The sequence below is a fragment of the Pteropus alecto genome, unplaced genomic scaffold (assembly GCF_000325575.1).
Source record: "Pteropus alecto unplaced genomic scaffold, ASM32557v1 scaffold98, whole genome shotgun sequence".
Taxonomy (NCBI): Eukaryota; Metazoa; Chordata; class Mammalia; order Chiroptera; family Pteropodidae; genus Pteropus; species Pteropus alecto.
Genome location: NW_006443570.1, coordinates 5,656,207 through 5,675,108, shown reverse-complemented (window position 1 = coordinate 5,675,108; position 18,902 = coordinate 5,656,207). Strand labels below are relative to the sequence as shown.

Here is an 18,902-nt window from a genome sequence, read left to right as displayed (position 1 = left end):
GAACTTGGGAGCCTCAGCAAAGCCACCATACTCCTCATCATAGCCCTCATCCAGCTGCTGGAAGCAGCGGCTGTTCATGGTGGCAGCAGAGGGTGGCAGCTGGCGGTCACCGGTACTAATCTCTGACCGGGCCAGCAGAGCTGTGGTGACACGCTGGCTGTTTTCTAGCAAGGTATTCTTGTTCTGTTTCCACTGAGCGAGACAGGGGCAGACCTGGAGGTCAGCATGGGATTCCCTCGCCCTTGACCCTTGCCCCACCCCAAAGATACCTACCTGCTCCCGTATTCTCAGCAACACTGTGCGGAAGCCAATTCGGGTCAAACCATCCTCAGGGGGGAAATAAGTACCCCCTACAAAGGGCTGGAGGTTGGGAGTCAACCACACATTCATGGGCCAGCCCCCACCACTGCTGGTGGCCTGGCAGAGAGAGGACGAAGGTGAGGGGAATAGTCCGCTATGCAGAGACAATCCTCCCTATGGGAAGACCACTCACCTGCACAAAGGTCATATACACCTTATCCACATCTGGCCGCTCCTCCCGATCTACCTTCACACTGACAAAGTCCTCATTGAGCAGGCGGCCAATCTCCTCATTTTGGAAAGATTCCTCCTCCATCATGTGGCACCAGTGGCAGGTGGAGTACCCCACTGGAATGGGGCCATGGGACCACCGGGGGCACCGTGACTGGTCAGAGGGATGCCAGCCAAGAGGCCCCAGCTGGACCGAAGAGGCCCTGACCTCTGGTTTCCTGGGAGCCCCCAGGCCTGGACCACCCTTACCCTATCCACTACCACTACCCTCCCGCACCCCGAGGAAGGTGGTGGGTGCATTACCTGAAAGGAAAATTGGCTTGTTTTCTTTTCTTGCCTTGTCGAAGGCTTCCTGTCCCCAGGGGTACCTAGGCCCAGCAGGGTGAGGCATCATACTCGGCCTGGGTCGTAAGAGGGACCAAGAGCCCAGCTGCCCCGGGAAGTGTTTCAGGAGAGGCACTCACCAATCCACAGGGTTGTAGGCATGTTGCAGGAGGTAGGGTGACTTCTCATTGATCAGGCGGTTGGAGACCTTCTGGGGCATGGACTGGGAGCAGTTGGTGCGACTTCCCTTCCCTCCAGCAGGCATGGGCACTGAACCATTGGCCGTCACACTTCGGTCCTTGTCCCGGGAAGAACTACCCCTGGCATGGGCAGGTAGGTGAGGCCAGGGGTCTTCCCCCACCATCCCAGAGGCCCAATCCACTCCATCCTGCCCTCTGGCGCCCCTCCTGGAACCCCTTGCTCCCAACTCAACCTACCTTTCTGAACCACGGGGGAGATTGTGGCCTTTGTGCTCCCCCTTGTGTTTGGGGGGGGGTGAAGAAAGGTGGCTCATTGGGGGCACCCTGCCAGGTTAGTCTCCCCCAACCTCTCAGACCTGGCGGTGGGAAGGATGATGACTGTGAGGTCAGGGTGAGTCACAATGGGCAGAATGGTGGTTCAGGCTCCATTCTCTCCCCTCAGCTGGGCCCCCTCCCCAGGGTGTTGGCGCTCGAGGTGTCTCTCTGGCATGACCGCGTGCGTGATCAGGGCAGGAAGGCCACTCACTGCTGGTGGCTGGAAGAAGAGTTGGGTCTGGACTGAACCAGGTGAGGGGCAATGAGAAGAAAATCAACAGAGGGGACACCCTCACTCAACACTGACCCACTGGGCACTTTTTTGGGTCAGGTCCTGTACCAGACCTCCAGAATCCCCCAGGTTATCAGAAACTGGCCCTGATCTCAGGGTGCTCAGCCTAGGAGGGTGGCGATGAGGGGCAGACCCAACTAATGACAGGTCCCTGCAGCAATTAAGACTGCGACAGGGTGCTGTTGACAAGGACCCTTTAGCTCAGCATTGGGGTTCAAGGAAGGCTTACTGGAGGTGATGTCAGAACAGAGTCCCAGGGAGCTAGCCCTGCAGCCAGAGGGGAAGGAAAAGGAGGAGAGAATGGCAGGACAGCGTTACCCACTAGTGCCAGGAGCAGATTAGGGGGGCGGGTGGGGTCAGGTATGAGGCAGTAGCTGGGCAGGGACTGAGGACCCGTGCTCGGATGTCCGGCCCTGGGGACCCGCAGGCGCAGGCCCGCCGCAGCAGCCCACTCGCCCGCCTGTACCTGCGGCTCGTGGCGAGGCCTGGCACGGCGCGGGGCAGCAGGAGGCTGCGGCACAGCCAGACGCGCGCGCCCAGCATGACTGCTCCAGGCCGTGGGCCTGGGCGCCGCCTACTGGAAAGGAAGTAGGGTGGGAGGCCGCGAGGGGCGGGCCCAGGCACCGACCCAACCCGGGACGGGTCTTCGCCCAGACTCTGAGCCGGTGGCTGGTCTCCGAGCGTCACCCTGTGGCCAAGAGCGGGATTGCAGGCCGGATGACCCGAGCTTGGGAGGACCCGGGTCTCTGAGCAAAATTGGAAGGACTCAGCTGGACCTAAACCAACTGCCTGAGGGAGAATAACCGTCATGAGGAGAACATGGAGGTCTGTGAAGATTCCAGGGCCATGGAATGCCAGAGCCTCGGCTTATTTTGTCCAACCCTTGCCCATTTTACAAATGAGAAATGAGACTGGAACAGTAGGTATGGCTTATCTAGGCCCATCCAGCCAGTGAGCTTTGCCTATGTGCTGCCTTCCCATCTCAAGGTTCTGCTCAAATCCCACCCACTCCAGAAAGTCTTCCCTGACTAATAATGATGAAGCCAACTTTATGTCCTATCATATACTTTACATACTTGTTTCATTTGTTACATGCTGCCGATATTTATTGAGCGCCCACTGCCTGCCTGACACTCTCCTAGATATGGTGGTGGGCAGAGGGACTAGGCTCCTGCCCTTATGTTGCTCAGAGTCTGATGAAGGAGGTAGAAACTAATCCGACAGCAATACAAATGAATGTACAACCACCCACTGTGAGAAAAGCCATGACTAAGTATAACAAGGAACCTGGTCTTGTGGGAATGGCAAAGGGGGAAGGCTTCCCTTTGGAAATCACATCTGTGTAGCATCCATCTAGAGGATAGAATCTGTAGAGGGCATCACAAGGGAGTGCTGGGGAAGCAGGAGGAACAGATGTGCAAATGCCCTGTAACATAGCAGTAAATCAAGGCTGAGGAACTGCAGAAGGCCAGCCTGGCTGCAGGACAGAGCAAAGGGAAGAGTGTCAGTAGATGAGGTTGAGTTTGGTGGGGAGGGCAGAGGCCAGGTCTTGGAGGGACTCATGAACTGTGAGAAGTTTTGGTTATTAATGAGATCAGAAGAAAGCTGTAGGAGGGTTTTATAGTCAGAGGAGTGACCTTGCATTTTGGAAAAATCCCTTTAGGTTCCCGGTGGAGAATGGGCTGGAAAAGGGGTAACAGGAGTGGTCAGGAGGCCAGAGTAGACTGGGAGAGTTGGTGGAGGTCTGCACCAGGTAGAGGTGGACATAGAGAGATTGGGATGGGCTTGAGGTCCATAGAGGAGGAAGCATTACCAGGACTGGTGGTGAGGAAGAAGATGGCAAGAGTGATTTGCAGAGTGGGATTTGTGCTGCATGGTGGGGCCATTTTCTGAGGAGGGGGCACAGGAAGAGGCTCGGGTGGAGGTTCATGAGGTCATTTTTGAATATGTTGGTTTGAGGCGCCCTTGAGACATACATGTGAAGGTTACAAGGCTCTAGAATGCAGAGGTTGGTGGGAGAGGGGAACTGGGGGTGTCCAGTGTGGACACAGTGAGAACGTGGGAGAGATCATCCAGAGAGACTGCAGGGAGAGGAGAGACGCAGGCTCAGGCCTGGGCTCGGAGAACACAGGAGTGCACCTGCGAAGGACACAGAGAGGAAATGGCCAGAGCATCAAGGGAAAACCAGGAGAGGGTGGTGTCCTAGAGGCAAAGGAACAGAGAGTTGTAGCAAGGGCGGGTTCCCATAGCCAGACTGGTATGGGACAGAAAAAGGTCCACTGGTTTCAGCAACATGGAGGTCATTAGTGGTCTTGGTGGACAGTGTTCCATTGAAGTGAGGTTGTCAGCAGAGGCTGGTGGAGTGGGTTGAGGGGGGAGGGGAAGGAAAGGGGATAGAGAGAGATAAGATGGGCACTTGATGTAAGGAGAAGGACACTTTCAAGACGGCTGAGGCTAATTATGACAAATAGTTAGGGGAAGGATCTGGTTGAGCGAAGGCAATTGATGATGTGGAAGAGACAGGAGATCTCTGAGAAGGTAGGGTGGTGAGATGGCAAAAGGATTAGTCTGGTGGGTGTTCCCCGAAAGGAATGAGAATAAAATTAGAGAACGGGAAATCTGCCTTGAATGTGGAGGAATTTGGGGTGATGGCAGCCCCCAAAGTGTGACCATGAGCAAGGATAGCTGAGAGATCAAGGGGCAGTAAGATCATCCTCTTGAACAATGGAGTCACGTTGGATTGAGCAAGATCTGGGTCAAAAGAGACTCTGAGCCAAGACTGAAGCATGGCAAGAATGAAGTGGAACAAAGCCCCAGGCAGGGAAGAGATAGAACAGCCTAGTGGCTCCAGCCTCCGAGGAGGAGGGGTCTTAAAGGACGAAAATGGTCTGGTAGAGGCTATGGAGAGCAAGGCTACCAACCACTTCTTTGTGGAAATCAAAACAAAACCTCTTGGGAGAGAGGGTCAAAGAAGCCATGTCTGGACAGAGAGCCATTTTATAAGAAGAGGAGGGCCCAAGTCGGGAGGGGCGAAGGATGGGTCAGTGACCAAGGATGGAGACCTCCCATGTTTGTGTGGCAGAAGACAGATGAGGGCTGGACTCTGGGCAGTGTCTGGCAAACCAGGAATGAGAGGATATGGTAGGTTCATTCCTCATGGTTAGTCTCTGAAGAAGGTGGTCACAGGCCAAATGGACAGTGGCCTGGGAGGAGCCACAGAGCAACCTCATAAGGAAGGAACTCTTCCCATTTGACAAGGAAACAGAGGCAGAGTCATAAAGAGGTTAAGTAATTTACTCAAGGTCAGGGAGCATAACCACTTATTACTAAGTGATTATTATTATCATCATCATCATCATCATCATCATTACTATTAAATGCAAACCTTGGAGCAGAGTTTTGAACTTTGCCATTCTGACTCCTAAGTAGGTGCTCTTGTCCATCCTGCATGTAACAGCCAAGATAGGACTCCCTCCCTCCTTCCAAAACAACAAAGCAGCTCCTTTCTCCACCCCTGCCTTAGGAAGGAGAGTCCCCAACTTTGGTGTTTCTGGCCTATGGAAAGCCATTCCTACCAGCTCCCCAAAAGTGGGTAGAGTTGGCAGCAGGCTGCCTGCAGGCTGCTTGACACTGAGGACATATCAGTGTCTAGTGGTTAGAGAGCTCTCAGTAGAAAAGGAGGGAAGGTTTCCATGGTGGCCCCCAGGAAGAGGTACCAAGCCCTGCTTCTCTCCTTAGTTTCCTAGACCCCACGTTAATCCCCTCTGCATGACAGGTTGAGTTTATTGCCAGCCCTGTGGAAGGAGAGGAGGGTAGAGCCAGATTTAAGATGACTCAGTACCACAAAGGAGCTTGTGGGCTCCTGTACCTGGCTTGCCTGCCTACTGGGTTCTGAGCTGCTGGAGGCTGTGGGCTTAGCAAATTCTTGGTTCCCTTCCAGGTGAGTATAGCACTTTGTTCACAGCAGTCAGTCAATATTTGCAAATTAAACCTGCTGCACAGCCTACATATGAGCTCAAAGCTATCTGACTCTGAATCCCACCCCAACTTCTCAGCTAGCTTTGTGACTTGGAGCATGACATTTCACCTCTCTGAGACTGTTTCCTCACTATAAAATGGGAGCAGGGCCAAGGGCTTTGCACTTGGTTTAATGCTCTGCTGTCCCCATATTGAAATTCTTAACCCAGTTTTGAACAAGGGGCCCTGCATTTTCAGGGCCCCCACAAATTATGTAGCCAGTACCTCAGAGGGTTGTTGCAAGGATTAAGTGAAATCTGTCTAAAGTGCTTAGCACATAACGAGTGTGCAATAAATGAGAACAACTGCTTATTGTTCCTAGCTACTAGATCATCCCCAGCACCTATGTGTGATAAATGAATGAAATGATCGAACGAGTGAAAGCATGGGGAGTATCTGGAAGCGAAGGTGCCAGGCTGATCGGGCTGTGTGGGAGCAGTGGGAGCATTTTTGTGCTCCACATTATGTAGCAGTTGTTTCCACGGCAGCCGGTGTCTCACGTTGTGGTCCAGGCCCTGCCACCGCGTCCCACAAAAGTCCACTTGATGAGAGCCGAGGCCGTGGGTTCCAGTCTTTATTACGGGGGCGTGCTCTCGGCTCCCAGGAAAGTCGTCAGTTTCCAGCTCCAAGAACTCCACAGGGTCGGCGGAGACCAAGACCAGGATCCGTGCGGGCCTCAGGGCGGAGTCTCAGCGGTTCTGGGATTCCGGGGGCGGGCCCTGGTGGAAGCCCCGCCCCGCGCTGAGGCGGGCCCTATGGGCGGGACCTAGCGCGTTCCGCTCCGGAGGTCGGGCCTAGCGCGCACGCGCCGGGTGGCCGGGCCTGACAGGGCTCAGAGGAAAGGGTTGGTTCCGGGCTGTGGGGAGGGGTGGAGCACCCCGGCCGAGCCTGACGTGGGCAGCAGCGGCGGCGGCAGGCTCGCGGGAGGTGGCGTGAAAGCGCCAGCCCGCGGGAAGACGCTGACCGAGGCGGGGAGGGTCACGCTGGCTGGCACGCTGCTGAGTGGGAGGGGCAGGGAGGCACTGTAGGTCATGGAGCTCAGTGGCACCCCAACTGGCCCGCCGACCGTCAGGCCCATCGCTGGCGACCCGGTGCGCATCTGGTTCAGGGTCGACCTCCCCTGCTCTCCCAAGCCAAACGGGTTGGCGGGAGATGGAGCGCTGATATCTGCAGAACGAGAGTGGGTGGGTTGTTTGGAACCGGCAGGGGACAGAGCACTAAAATAAGAAGACAATCTGGGGTCTTAGAAATAGGGAAGAAGATTAAGATTCTAGGTTAGGGGCTGGGCTCTGAAAGGAGAGACGCAGAGAGAGCAGGGGATCCCCAGTGTTGAGACCTGACAGGGGACGCGGGGATGTCCTACCTGTCAGGAAGGGGTTCCGGGTCTTCGCAGCCTGGGGCACCTTGACTAAGGAGTCAAGGTTGACTAAGGGGGAGGCCGAGGGGTCCAGGAAGGACTCAGGAGTGCGAGGTCGTGCCTCCTTGCTAGGCTGGGTTAGCGCTTCCCCTACTACACCTAGGTCAAAGGCATCTGGCTCCTTGGTGCCATTTTGCTTGGAACTGGAAGTAGGGTCTCCAAACAGGTCCAGCTCTGGAATAGAAATGATAGAGCACAAGGTTAGGCAGAAGGATTGGTCACTGGGAGGAAAAGGGCAGAGGCCCGCTCTGGGTGGGCCCCTCATTCTGCAGAGCTGCATCATCCCCTGCCTCCTGCTTACCCACAGGACTGCTGGGCTTTCCAGAGGGCAGGGCCTGGGCACCCTCCAGCCCCTCCTTAGCCTCTGCGGATTCTGGAGGTTTGGCAAATGGGTCAAAGGTCGAGGTACCGCCTAGAGCTAGCCAAGGAGGAAAATGGGGATGAGATGGGTTGGCAAAACAGGCAGGCAGGTCTCCTAACAGACAGGATCTGCTGTCCCTTGGCCCTGGAGGTGGGAGACCCAGAAGTCCAACAGACCCTCAACCACAGCCTGTGGCCCTTCACTTACCAGGTGTGTTGGAGGTTTCCACCAAGGCCCCCCAAGGGTTGGCCTCAGTGTTGGAGAGTTTGTAGTGGGGGGAGTTCTGTGCCCAGGGGTCTGTACTGGGGAGTCCAGCAGGCAGCACTGGGGTCCGGCCCCAGGGCTCAGAGGAGGAGAGCATAGGGGGCAGGTCCCACGGTTGGCTTCGGGATAGGGTACTTCCTGAGGGGACTGGAGACCAGGGGTCTGCTGATGGCCCCCAGGAGGAGCCACTGGCCTCTGTGTTGGGCCTGAGACCTAAAATGGGAAAAGCACAGACATGACCTCGGGCTCACGCTTATCCCCAGTTCAGGGCCTTCCCAGTTACCCAGACCAAGTTGGGAGGCCAAGGGACCCATTTCACAGTCAGGATACTGACTCAGAACCACTCACAAGCTGGAGCCCGTATCCAGCATGGGCAGCTCAAGTCGCCCTCCCAGTCAGGGATGGGCTGGGGCAGGAAAGCCAGGGTGACCAGGGGCAATAAGAACATATTTCTCAGATCATTTCCCACGAGCTGGGCTCTCCAGAGGTGTTCCCTCTTCCTGACTATGACACCATGTCACAGAGGAAGCTGAGGCCCAGAAACATGAGTGACTTGCCCAATGACCTTCAGTCATTGGGTGCCAGGAAGGGGCTCTCTGAGGCCAGCCTGGGAGAATCTTGCAGCCCTGCATGCCCACCTGGGATGTCCCATGGGTCAGCGGAGCAGTGCGTGGAGGGCAGGGCCGGGGTGGGTGCGAAGATGTCCGCCAAGTCCAGGATGGAGGACTGTGAAGGGGAGAGGCAGCCATGGCTCAGAGGAGGGCGGGGCATGGAGGAAGGGTGGGCCCTGACCTGTCATCCTGACTAGCTCATTCTCTCCTTCATGCATTCCATAAACATCTAGTAATTATCCCTCGTCTCTGCACAGTGCTTTCCAGTTTATATTTCCTCATCCACTTAGTGCCTGATTTTCCTAACGACCCTGTGTAGGAGATACAGAAAGTGGTGATGTGCCCATTTGACAGATGTGCTAGCTAAGGCCTAGAGAGAGGTAATAATTTGCCTAAAGTCAGCTAGGGAGAGGCAGAGCTGGGTTAGAACCCAGGCCTTCCTCAGCTGTCCAGCTCCTCAGCCCATCAGTGGCAAGGCAGGTTTTATGATGAGCCTACCTCTGTTAGTCAGCGTCTAAATGAAACTGGCCATAGTGAACATGGGCAGGAAGGGGACAGAGACACCGCAGGGGTAGTATAGATAACTTCGGAGGGGGGCCTTGCTCTCAGAAGCTACCTGCTTCCCTCTCTTGGAAAGCATGCATATGAGCCCAGGATGTTTTCAGCACCATATGCCTGAGTCGTCCTCCAGTCTTGGTCTACAGCATCACATAATCCTAGCATGTCAGAGCTAGAAATGTTTAATAAGACTACTGTACAGAGGAGGAAACTGAGGCCAAGATAATGATATGCCCTGACTCATAAAGTGGCGGCAAATCCAGAACCCAACTCCAGGGGTCTCGGATAAGGATTCTTTGCATCCTACTTTGCCATCAGCTCAGTCACCAGCCTATGCAGTATGGGACCAGGGCTGTTGTACTCCCCCATTCCATTTTCATTTGAATAAACATTTAAGTAGTGCCTACTGTATACCAAGCACTGTTCTGCACTTTACAAATATAAACTCAGTTCACGTCCCAGGCTCTGCCAGCCCACGCACCCCAGTCCCTTCCCTACCTGGCTGGTTTTCAGCTTCTCCTTCTCTTTCTCTTCTCTCTCAAGTTCTCTGTCCCGCCGAGGGCAGACTGTAGCCCCAGCGCCATTGGACATGGGAGAGTCATCTCCCCGCCAGGACCTCACCTCCTGCAGAAGGCACAGAAGGAGTGAGGAGAGCATGGGCAGCCCAGGTTGAACTCGAGGGGACCTGAGCTGAGTCGAGGGGAGTGCAGGGCGGGAGGCTGCCTGGCGAGAGAGGTTAGGCACAGCAGGACCACCAAATAAAGCGGGAGGAGCCTGGTTAGTGCCAATTTAGCACCTTCACCATCACCAGCACAGAGGCTTGGCCCACTACCTTCTCATGCTCCTGCTGGCTCAGACGCAGAGCCAGCTGCAGCTGCAGGTCCTCATCCCTGTGGGAGGCTGGGGGGACTGGCTGTGAGGGAGGAAGAGAGAAGTGAACTTGGCCCAGCATTCCCACTCCTGAATAGGAGAAAGGGGCATGGAGAGAGAAATGCCCACCCCAGACAGCCATATAGGTGCGGCCTTCTCCCTGTCCAGATCTGAGATGCCGTTTAATCAAGAAGATAGATCCTTTTCTTCTGGGTTCCCTGAGTCTCCCCAAGTCCTGCTATGTGAGGCCCAGCTGCATCCTGCCCAGTCTACCTGAATCCACAGAAGTGATAGCAGAAAGAATATTAACATAGGGGCTGTCCCCACCCCCCAAAAGGATAGCCGATGGGGGTTGTGGGAGTAGGGGTGGTAGCAGCATGTCTCTGTCTCCTAGGAATGTGTTTGTCAGCACACTCATTCCTTTCCCCTCCATGAGGCAACAGCAGGCCCATATGACACTCAGCTACCTCCAACCGCACTACACACACACTGTCCTTTCCAGGCCTAACCAGAGAGGACTGAAGGCAGGGAGGTAGTCCCTATGGGACAATCCCAGGCACACAGACAGGCCCCGTGTTGTCCTTGGGAGCAGGACTAGGGCTTTGGGGCCCAGAGGGGAGCCTAAGAGTCAGGGTGTGGCATATCTAGTCACTTCTCCTTCCTCCTTCAGTCTCCTCTCCATGCCACCCCCAGCCCAGCTGTGGGACCTCCTGGGTTGCCCCAGGAAGGGGCCTCACCTTCTCAGCCTCCTCTCGGCTCATGGCCAGGGCCAGCTGCAGCTGCAGCTCCTCTTCTCCTGACGTCTGGGGCCGGGCCTGCTCCAGGTCTGAGGTGTAACGAGGGGATGAGGAGGAAGCTGCAATGACCATCATGGCTTCTGTAACCACACAGGTGCCCACAGGCTCCCACACCCCCATCTCCTCCAGGAGGCCAAGGCTCAGAGAGGAAAACTGAAGGGAAGAGAACAACAGGCAGCCGAGGGCCCCAGGGGCCAGGCCATGTGCTTAGCACTGTCTATAAGGTTTCCCATTCCACCATGATAAGGATTCTAATCCCTCCTTTACAGACCCACGAACAGCTCTGAGGGGTTCCTGGCCAGGGTCCTGCATCAAGACTTGAACCCAGGTCACCTGACTCCAGCCCCTGACTCTTCTAGCTGGGCCCCCTCCAGCCTGGGATCCAGTAGGGTAAGAGGGCGAGAGGCTCAAATAATCAAGGTCCCAGCTCTCACAGCCCACAGCACTGTCAAGTGCTTTATGAATGGAGGGTCATTCCCTCACATCAGGGAAGCCCCCATCGGGGTGGGGAGGAGAGTCAAGAACTGCTCATCAGCTGTCCCTATGTTCTAGAACAGGTCCCTCAAATTCGGGAATTATGGGAAATGCACCATGTGCCATGTGTCTAGGTGCAGGGCTGATGTCATTCCTGGGCCTGGTCTCTTGAATCCTCACATCAAACAATCAAAGTAGATATGATCATCCCTACTTTATAGAAGAGGAAACTGAGGTCAGAGAGGTGGTTGTCCAGATCACACAGCCTGGGAGGGGCAGAGTGAGCAATGCTGCTGGACTCCTATGCCTCCACCACCGCACCGTCCTACCTGACAGAGAATTAACAGTAATAATAACGAACGTATAATGATATTATTGTTTATGCTAACTGGTTGAGCTCCTACTATGTGCAGGGCATAGCGCCTCAAACTTCACATTCCTTATCTCACTGAATCCTCATGACATTCCTCTGAGGTTGTAGAGCCAGGATTGGAACTCAGGCTGCATCCCCGCCCCCAGCCACACCTCTAGACTCACTCACAGTTGTAGGAGGATGGGGAACCCTTGGAGCGGCTGTAGTCCTCGCCATGGCGGCGGCTGAAGCCCAGCTGTCCGCTGCCTATGGCCATGCCTTCCAGTGCCATACGCTCCTTGGTCTTCAGGGCGTTGGTCCGCTCCTGCCGCAGGCGCTCCTCATCCGTGAGCAGAGCCATCACTTGCCTGACCTTCTCACGCACGTTGACTCCCTGGTCTTTGCCATCGCGGTCGATGTACTGGAAGTCCTTGAGTGTCTGGATGGTGAAGACGTTCTCGCGGCACTGGTGGGCCACTCGCTCCGAGCCTGTCTTGAGCAGGTAGTCCAGCAGCGTTAGCGCCTTGTACACATGCCTCCAGTTCTTGCCGCTGTCATTAAGCCGCCGCCACAGCATGCCCATGACCTCAGCAAAGGCCACCGTGTTGAAGGTCAGGTCGGCAATTTCCGACATGAGCGAGCTGGGCGGGCCCCAGGGGTCATTGCTGGTTGCCTCTCGCACCTTGATCTCCGCCTCGGAGTAGTTGTGTACGATGTTTTTCACCTGGCGCCGCAGCGCTGAGGTCGTCATGGCTGGGGACTTGGAGATGGGCGCCTCCCGCCCCAGCCGGAGGTGGAGGGCTGAGGGCCACCGTCTCGAGGTCACGATTTCCGATGATGGGCCGCCGTGCTTTCAGCAGGGCGGCTGCGTCCTTGGGTTCTACATGGGTCTAAGGAAGAGACGGTCTGGAACTCAGGGGAAATGGCCCACCTCAGTGGCCTCTCAGTGACCAACTTAAGGCCTGACCAGGGCATCCCCTCTGCTAGGAATAGCCTTCAGCAGGCATTTTTTTATTTTTCTTATTTTACTTATCATTCAGTGGGCACTTCTAGCTTTGCATGCTCATTTATCATCATCATCGCACTATAAAGACGCTATTATTATTATTATCTCCATTCGCAGAGAGGAAAGTAAGGTTTAGGGAAGGGTTAAATGGCTTGTCCAAGATCACAGAGCCGGTAAGTAAGGAGCCAGGATTAACTCGGCCCTCACACCCTACAGTCCTTGCCCTTAGTAAGGGACACCACGATGACCTCCAGGAAGGCCTACTTGACTAGCTTCTGCTTGGCTACCTCTCCTCTTTCTGCCGGGATCTAGCTTAAAACCTATCCTTCCTAACTTTCTCAGGCCTCGCTTTCTTCTCTTCTCATATTGTTAATTTTGTAACTTGATTCATTCGATGCCTATTTCCTGGGGCTTCCTCTGAGCCAGGCACTATGGCAGGCACAGGGCACAAGTCCTGGTCCATCCAAGCCCAGTTGAAAGGGTACAGACAATCACAGCCCAGCATGGGGGTACAGAGGAAAATCAGGGGAGAGTTTCCAGAGGAGGTGACAGCTGAAGTGAGATCAGAGATCAAAGGAAAGGGAGAGGAGGAATGAGCCAGCAAGTCTAGGAAGGGCAGCTTAGAAGAAATGTTGTGAGCTGGGCCAGGTGAGAGGGGAAGGAGCACTGGGGGAGGCTGCCTCTCAGACAGATCTAGCCACTACCACCAGTTATACAAACAAGAGCACTGAGGCCGGAGAGGGGATGTGGCCTGCTCACTCACTGTGTAGGTGGCAGAATCAGGACTAACACCTAGGTCTACAGACAACTAATTCAATACTTATTTTCAGTGTCAACGGTTTCATAATTAATTCATCTGATTGCTTCACTGCCTCAGCCCCTTCTCAGCCAGAATGTAAGCTCCCTACAGGCAAGGCCAGTCTCCCCAAGCCCCCAAAGCCCAGAACACGTGGCAGGCCTCTGACACCTCACCTGCGGGGTGATTAGGACCAGCCCGATGCCCTCCCCACAGCTGCAGGACCAGGCCATCTGCTGAAAGCAAACCCAGGCCAAAGACAGAGAAGTGTTCTCCCAGGGCCCTTCCAGAAACCCAAATTGCAGTTCCCCTGCCATCACCATTCCTTCGGTAGGGGCACACACACACACATACACACGCGCACGCGCACACACACACACACACGCACACACACGCTGGCTGGACCTGCAGAGCCTCCGCTTCCCCCACCAGCACCAGTACCCAGTGACTGCCCCACTCACCTCTACCCTGAGACTCAGCAGGAGTCAGGAGTTTGTCCTGCCCCTCTTTCCCCAAATTCGACTCTCCCTCCACCCAGTTCTGCCAACACCAACACAGGGCTCAGTTCAAAGTGGCTGGCCCGCAGGCCTCCGCAGCTTTTTTTCAGAGCTCAGGTGCCTGCGAGAGCTTTGCCCAGACTCGGCTCCTGTGGGGGTCCCATGGGAGACCCGGAGAAATGGACAGTGCTGGCCGAAAGTGCTGCCTACCTGCTGTCTGCTGTCTTTCTGTCCAGCCAGTTGCAGGCGTTCTGTGGGGATGCCACAATCAATACTTGTTTAACTCCTGCCCTCCCCCTCACTAGTGACTCAGATCTATCTTTACGTCTCTAACCAGTGGGCTGGAGGGTGACAAGAGTCAAGATGAGAAATAATTGTGCCCCAAAGCCTTCCCAGAGTGCACATCCCTCCCAGTGCTGGCCACTGAAACCAGCAGAACCAGTCAGGCATCGTGACTCCAGTAGGAGCTCTACCTGGCCCTCTAGCCAATCTGGGGTAGTGGGAGGGGCCCTCAGTGTGGGCCCTGTGGCCCTGCCTGGACTTTTCTCCTGGAAGGTGGGCATGGAGAAGCCTTCTCTGCACAGTTCTACCATAGCTGGGGAAAGGGAGGGATCAGAAACACCTAAAGTCTGAGAGGACAAGAAAGAGAGGAAGAGGGGGCAGGGCGAGGCCCAGGGAGCATGGAGGGGAGGGAGGTAGAAAGGAAGGAACGCAGGAGGGAGCGCCTGGGAGTGCTGCCAGTGGTGTTACAAGCAAAGGTTTTTACTGAACACAATATGCCCAGGAATAAAAGGGACTGAAACAGAAACCCAGCAGCCTGATAAGGCGGCAGCGGCAGTGGCAGCGGCAGCCCAGGCAGTTGAGTATGGAATTACTGCAGTGACCTTGAGCCAGACCCTGTCAGGTGGAGGGAAGGACACTGAGAAGGCAGGGCCTGAGAGGCCAATTCAGAGATGGGGGAGAAAACCGGAGAGGCAGGAGGGCATGGGTGCCGGAGGGAGGAATCTGCTAGAGGGGATGAGAGAAGAGCCAGCCGGGGCTGGGACTGGCTGGGTATCAGCACTCTCCTAAGGAGAACTTTACAGAGGGGAGGGGGCTGTTTTCCTCAGGGCCCAGAGGACTGGGGGAACTGTCAGGACTAAGGAAGCAGATGGTGTCCTCAGAGTGGGGGTTCAGGGAGATAGAAAGAAACCGGATGTGTCAAGTCAAAAGTCTGTGCGTGTCCCTCCCATCCTCTGCTAAGGTGGGCTCCGGCACCTGCCCCCCACCCCCATCAGGTCCAGCAGGAACAGTGGGGTGTGGCAGCGCCCTAACTCTTGCTGTTGAAGGGACAGGGGAGTGCACTCTGGCTCTAAGCTTATGTCATCCCTAAGGTAGATATCCGATGAGGGCACTAGAGTGGGTGGGGGGCTGCCCTGAGGCTAGGGGTGAATCAGGGGCTGAGAAGAAGGGGTCTGTAGAGATGGGCAGGAGTCTGTGGGGAATGCCACTAAAGATGCTGGTCCCAGGTTAGGAAGCAAGCCCCCAGTCTTCCTTCCAGGGGGCAGCAGGGAGGGGCTGCAGGCAAGAGGGGCACTTGAGGCAATAAGCCCACTCTACCTCCCTGCCCTCCTCTCCCCTCTCCCTGGAACCTGGAAGGGAGATTAAGCCCCAAGCCTTTCATGCTGAGCGCCACCACCACCAGGGAGGGGCCAGCTTACCTCCGGTGCAGGCTCCCTTGGCCCCAGACCCAGGACCAGGAACAACCTCTGCAGTGGCCCTCCGACCTGTGCAGAACTGGGACGGCACAGCTGCGGGAGTGCCCCCAGAGCCATCCACCACAAACCCTCTCCCAGGAGGTGTAGTCCCCTCCAAAGGGCGGCGGCAGGGTCCCCGAACAGGCTGTAGCTCTGCCTCTTGTCCACGGGTCTCCTGGATGCCCAGCCAGCAGGCAGCACTCGGGAGGAAAGTTGCTCAGCTGGCCGGGCAGGTCTGCCTCAGCAGTAACAGGACACAGGAGGAAGCGCAGGGCGTGTTAACCCCTTCCTGCTGGCCAGGCAGGCCGCACCTTCAGAGGTGGGAGGCTTGCCTACAGGCTGTCCCCAGGAGGTGCACATCCAGAGCCAAGCCAGAGCCTGTTTGGGTAGCCCGCTCCCACCCTGCAGTGAGTTAACCCTTCCTCTGCCTCTTCAACAGGAAACAGGGCCACAGGGCTCTAACACCCACCCCACCCCTCCCCTTCCCCCAGGAGGACCATTCCTTGGGGCTGGCGGTTTGGTGGAGTCACTGCCTTCTGTGGGCTCCCAGCTGGCCACCCTGACAGGGGCATCAGGACCGTAGGCTCAGCCCCCTCTCTGCTTCTCCAACACAAAGTGCTCTGCTCTTTCCAAACCTCCTCCCATCTCAACTGAAGGATGCTTAAGGCCCATGAGGTCCTTATCAGAGGCACCAAATGCAAAAACAGATGGGTAGAAGACTGTGGCCACTCCCCTAGTCTCCCACCTACACTTCTGCTCCATCAGTACTTAAGGCAATAAGCCCACCATTAGCAAAGTTCTTCAAACTCTGGGAGCCTGGAGCTCACTCCACACAGGAAGTCTGGCCCAGAATGACAATTGCTGACAGAGAACAATTATGGTACTGAGTTTGAGCTGACAGCACCTTTCTTTCCAAAAGCTATCTCTTACCCACTTCATATTTCTCTGAGCGAGGGAAGGGGCATAAAGTCCAGAGACTGGTTTTATAAGGCATAAAAATGGCCCAAGGAAGTCAGATGGTTTGATGTGAGGAGGGGGATGACAGACTGGAATCCAAACTAATAACCTCTGGCTGAGGACAAAGGGATCCATCCTCTAGAGGTTAAGAGTGTCATGAGCATGATTCTCAGACACGGACAGGGCCCTTGGACCCCAACTGAAGTGAGAAGATCTCAGGGAGCCAGGTCCCATAGGGTCTAGTTATCCTTGTCTCATACTTTGTCATACTTGGTGATGACACTTGGAAAAGACCTGGCTCCAGGAAGCAGGGCCCCGAAAGTGTGGGCCAAAGAAGGCCAAAGGCAGGAACTGTGAAGGGTGATGCTGTTGGTTCTGTCACCTGATTCATTCCTCGTCCTGGTACCAGTTGCTCTTCAGTTCATTATCCCATACATCACTTCCCCAAGTGTGTTTCTCTCTCCTGCCAGATGACTCCAGGAACTGGGACAGGGTGGTGGGTGGGGAGGATCTGAGGGCAGGTGGGACATGGGGGGACCTGGGTTATGAGCTGACCTCATCAAAAGCTGGTATTCAAGACACAAGTCATAATGGAAATGGTAGGAACCTGAAGGTTCTTTATTTGTTTGTTAACCAGTTACCCAGAAGGCTGCTTGGACACACGAGTTATGTGCAAAGACGGAAAGACTCCTCAACATTCTTTATGGGGCTGAGCTCGTCAGCCAAGGCCATCAGGTCAGTCACCAGGGTGTCCAGCAGCTCGTACACCTGGAAGAATGGGATGAACATCACCGGCAAAGGTTTGCTCTGTGCAAGTACCTACACAAGGGAGCACCCATTGTGCTACAAGGGTGGACATATCTACACCACAGAGAACAGCTGGAAAGGGGATAAATCCAAAGCGGTGAGAGTTTCTGTAGAACTTTTGTTTTTGCAAATAGTTTTATTTTTCAAACCAGTCTGAGGAGGTAATCCTGCACTGGCCCCTAGGACATATGGGGACCTTAGAGGCCACCATGGTTAAAGGGGCAATTCCAGGGAGGCCAGAGAGCAGTGCCCACTTAGCCCCTTGGGGTGGCCCAAATCTACTCTGGCCTCATGGAGGCCAACTTTCCTTCCTGTAAGATTACAGATCCACATACTGAAATATCTCCAAGACTGTGCCTTCAGTGGGGCTGGACCACACAAACCTTGGCAAGTTGATTCTTAACTTCAGGAAGCCAAAGAAGAGTCCACTGCATGAGTCCTCAGAGCCCTATAATTACTTTCGGGACCCCACTGACCCTCAGAAATCTCAGTGATGTTACCAGCAGTAAATGAAGCTTCTAATCGAATGAGATCCAGAGTGTTACCACAATGCATGATGTAATCCCAGCTGCCCAGCTGTCCACGCCAGAGGAAGACAAAGCCTCACCACTAGACTGGCCTCGCCATTAGACCTCCTCTCCAAAACAAATAGCAACAATAACACAACACCTGGGTGAGTTTCTAAGGACCTACTGCTTAGGAATTCATCATTGTGAAGTCTTTCCAGTGTTTCAAAATCCTTATACTTGCTGGAAATCCACTCCACATGGTGTTAGATGGTGTTAGATGCCAAGATGCATCCAACACAGAGTGGAAGCAGGAGCAGCAGAAAGGGAAGGGCTTCAGCTCTGTTCCCCTAGTCTATTTTCCAAATGGCAGCCAGAGTGATTTTCTAAAGCACAAGTCAAGACCATGTCACCCCTGTATTCAAAACCAGGGATTATGACTTCTTGTTTCACTCAGAAAAACCCCAAGTCCTCACATTGCCTACGAAGCCCCACACATGGCCTATTCCCTCTCGGTAGTCTCTCTGCCCTCTGTTCTGGCTACTCCCTCTCCTGCCTTAGTTGCTCCCTCGCCCTAGGGCACTCTTCCTCAGGGGTCCACAAGGCCACCCCTCACCTCCCTTCAAGTCTCTGACGTCACCTTCTCGATGAGGCCCACCTGCCTTACCTGGGCCTTCCCCGACCCCGTGGCTCTGGTCTCTCTTTTCCTTAGTGCTCATCGCCTAATATACCCGACGTGTTACTTATTCATGAAGTCTGTCTCACACACTGGGATGCCCTTCACGAGGGCCGCTCTGTTTCTATCATGAATGCAGTAGGAGCTGATCCTTTGTGGAACAAATGGGATGAATGAGGGAGTGCAGGGCAAGTAGGGGTGAGAGGAGGGCCGAGTGCCCAGGCTCTGCCCTCACCTGTGTGTACAGCCTCTGAGTGTATTTCTCCATGACCAGGGGATCCATGGGTTCCTGAAAAGGGGTGGTGCTTTCAGGGATAGGGTCTTCCAAGGAAAACCTGTCCCGACTGAAAGATTTCACAAGTTTCTTGTCGTCCTTTGCCTTGTGCTTCTTGCTGTTTAAACGGTCCTGCTTGGAGAGATAAAACACACACAGCCTTCAATAGCTCCCAAGGGAGGTCACTGGAGTGACCACCTGCCTTCTGCAGCCCCTGGTGCCCTCCCCGGCCCACCCCGGGCTAGACTGTGTCCAAGCATGCCT

At 55.1% G+C, this 18,902-nt stretch overlaps 3 protein-coding genes across 5 annotated transcripts in view; all 3 read right to left on the bottom strand.

The window, feature by feature from the left end:
- Nucleotides 1-2,246, bottom strand: part of SPATA20 (spermatogenesis associated 20) — an 8,043-nt gene extending 5,797 nt beyond the window's left edge. For 2 of the 3 annotated variants that reach the window (XM_025041528.1, XM_025041529.1), the window contains exons 1-7: nt 2,129-2,246; nt 1,293-1,590; nt 996-1,175; nt 835-899; nt 494-648; nt 274-417; nt 2-192 (exon numbers count right to left, since the gene is read on the bottom strand). In XM_025041528.1, the coding sequence (XP_024897296.1) occupies nt 2-192; nt 274-417; nt 494-648; nt 835-899; nt 996-1,175; nt 1,293-1,369 (812 nt within the window). In that variant the 5' untranslated portion in view covers nt 1,370-1,590; nt 2,129-2,246. The remainder of the gene's footprint in view (nt 1; nt 193-273; nt 418-493; nt 649-834; nt 900-995; nt 1,176-1,292; nt 1,591-2,128) is intronic. The other variant, XM_015599153.2, reaches the window with a different exon arrangement.
- Nucleotides 2,247-6,459: 4,213 nt separating this feature from the next.
- EPN3 (epsin 3) lies at nt 6,460-12,272 on the bottom strand. The gene is made up of 9 exons (XM_006924801.1): nt 11,573-12,272; nt 10,498-10,616; nt 9,723-9,803; nt 9,389-9,514; nt 8,360-8,447; nt 7,665-7,934; nt 7,398-7,508; nt 7,043-7,270; nt 6,460-6,846 (listed from the first exon to the last, which is right to left on the bottom strand). The coding sequence occupies exons 1-9, from the start codon at nt 12,132-12,134 to the stop codon at nt 6,512-6,514; spliced, it is 1,920 nt and encodes a 639-aa protein (XP_006924863.1). The 5' UTR covers nt 12,135-12,272; the 3' UTR covers nt 6,460-6,511.
- Nucleotides 12,273-16,963: 4,691 nt separating this feature from the next.
- Nucleotides 16,964-18,902, bottom strand: part of MYCBPAP (MYCBP associated protein) — a 17,695-nt gene continuing 15,756 nt past the window's right edge. The window contains exons 19-20 of the mRNA XM_015599114.2: nt 18,600-18,798; nt 16,964-17,143 (exon numbers count right to left, since the gene is read on the bottom strand). Of these exons, the coding sequence (XP_015454600.2) occupies nt 17,042-17,143; nt 18,600-18,798 (301 nt within the window). The 3' untranslated portion in view covers nt 16,964-17,041. The remainder of the gene's footprint in view (nt 17,144-18,599; nt 18,799-18,902) is intronic.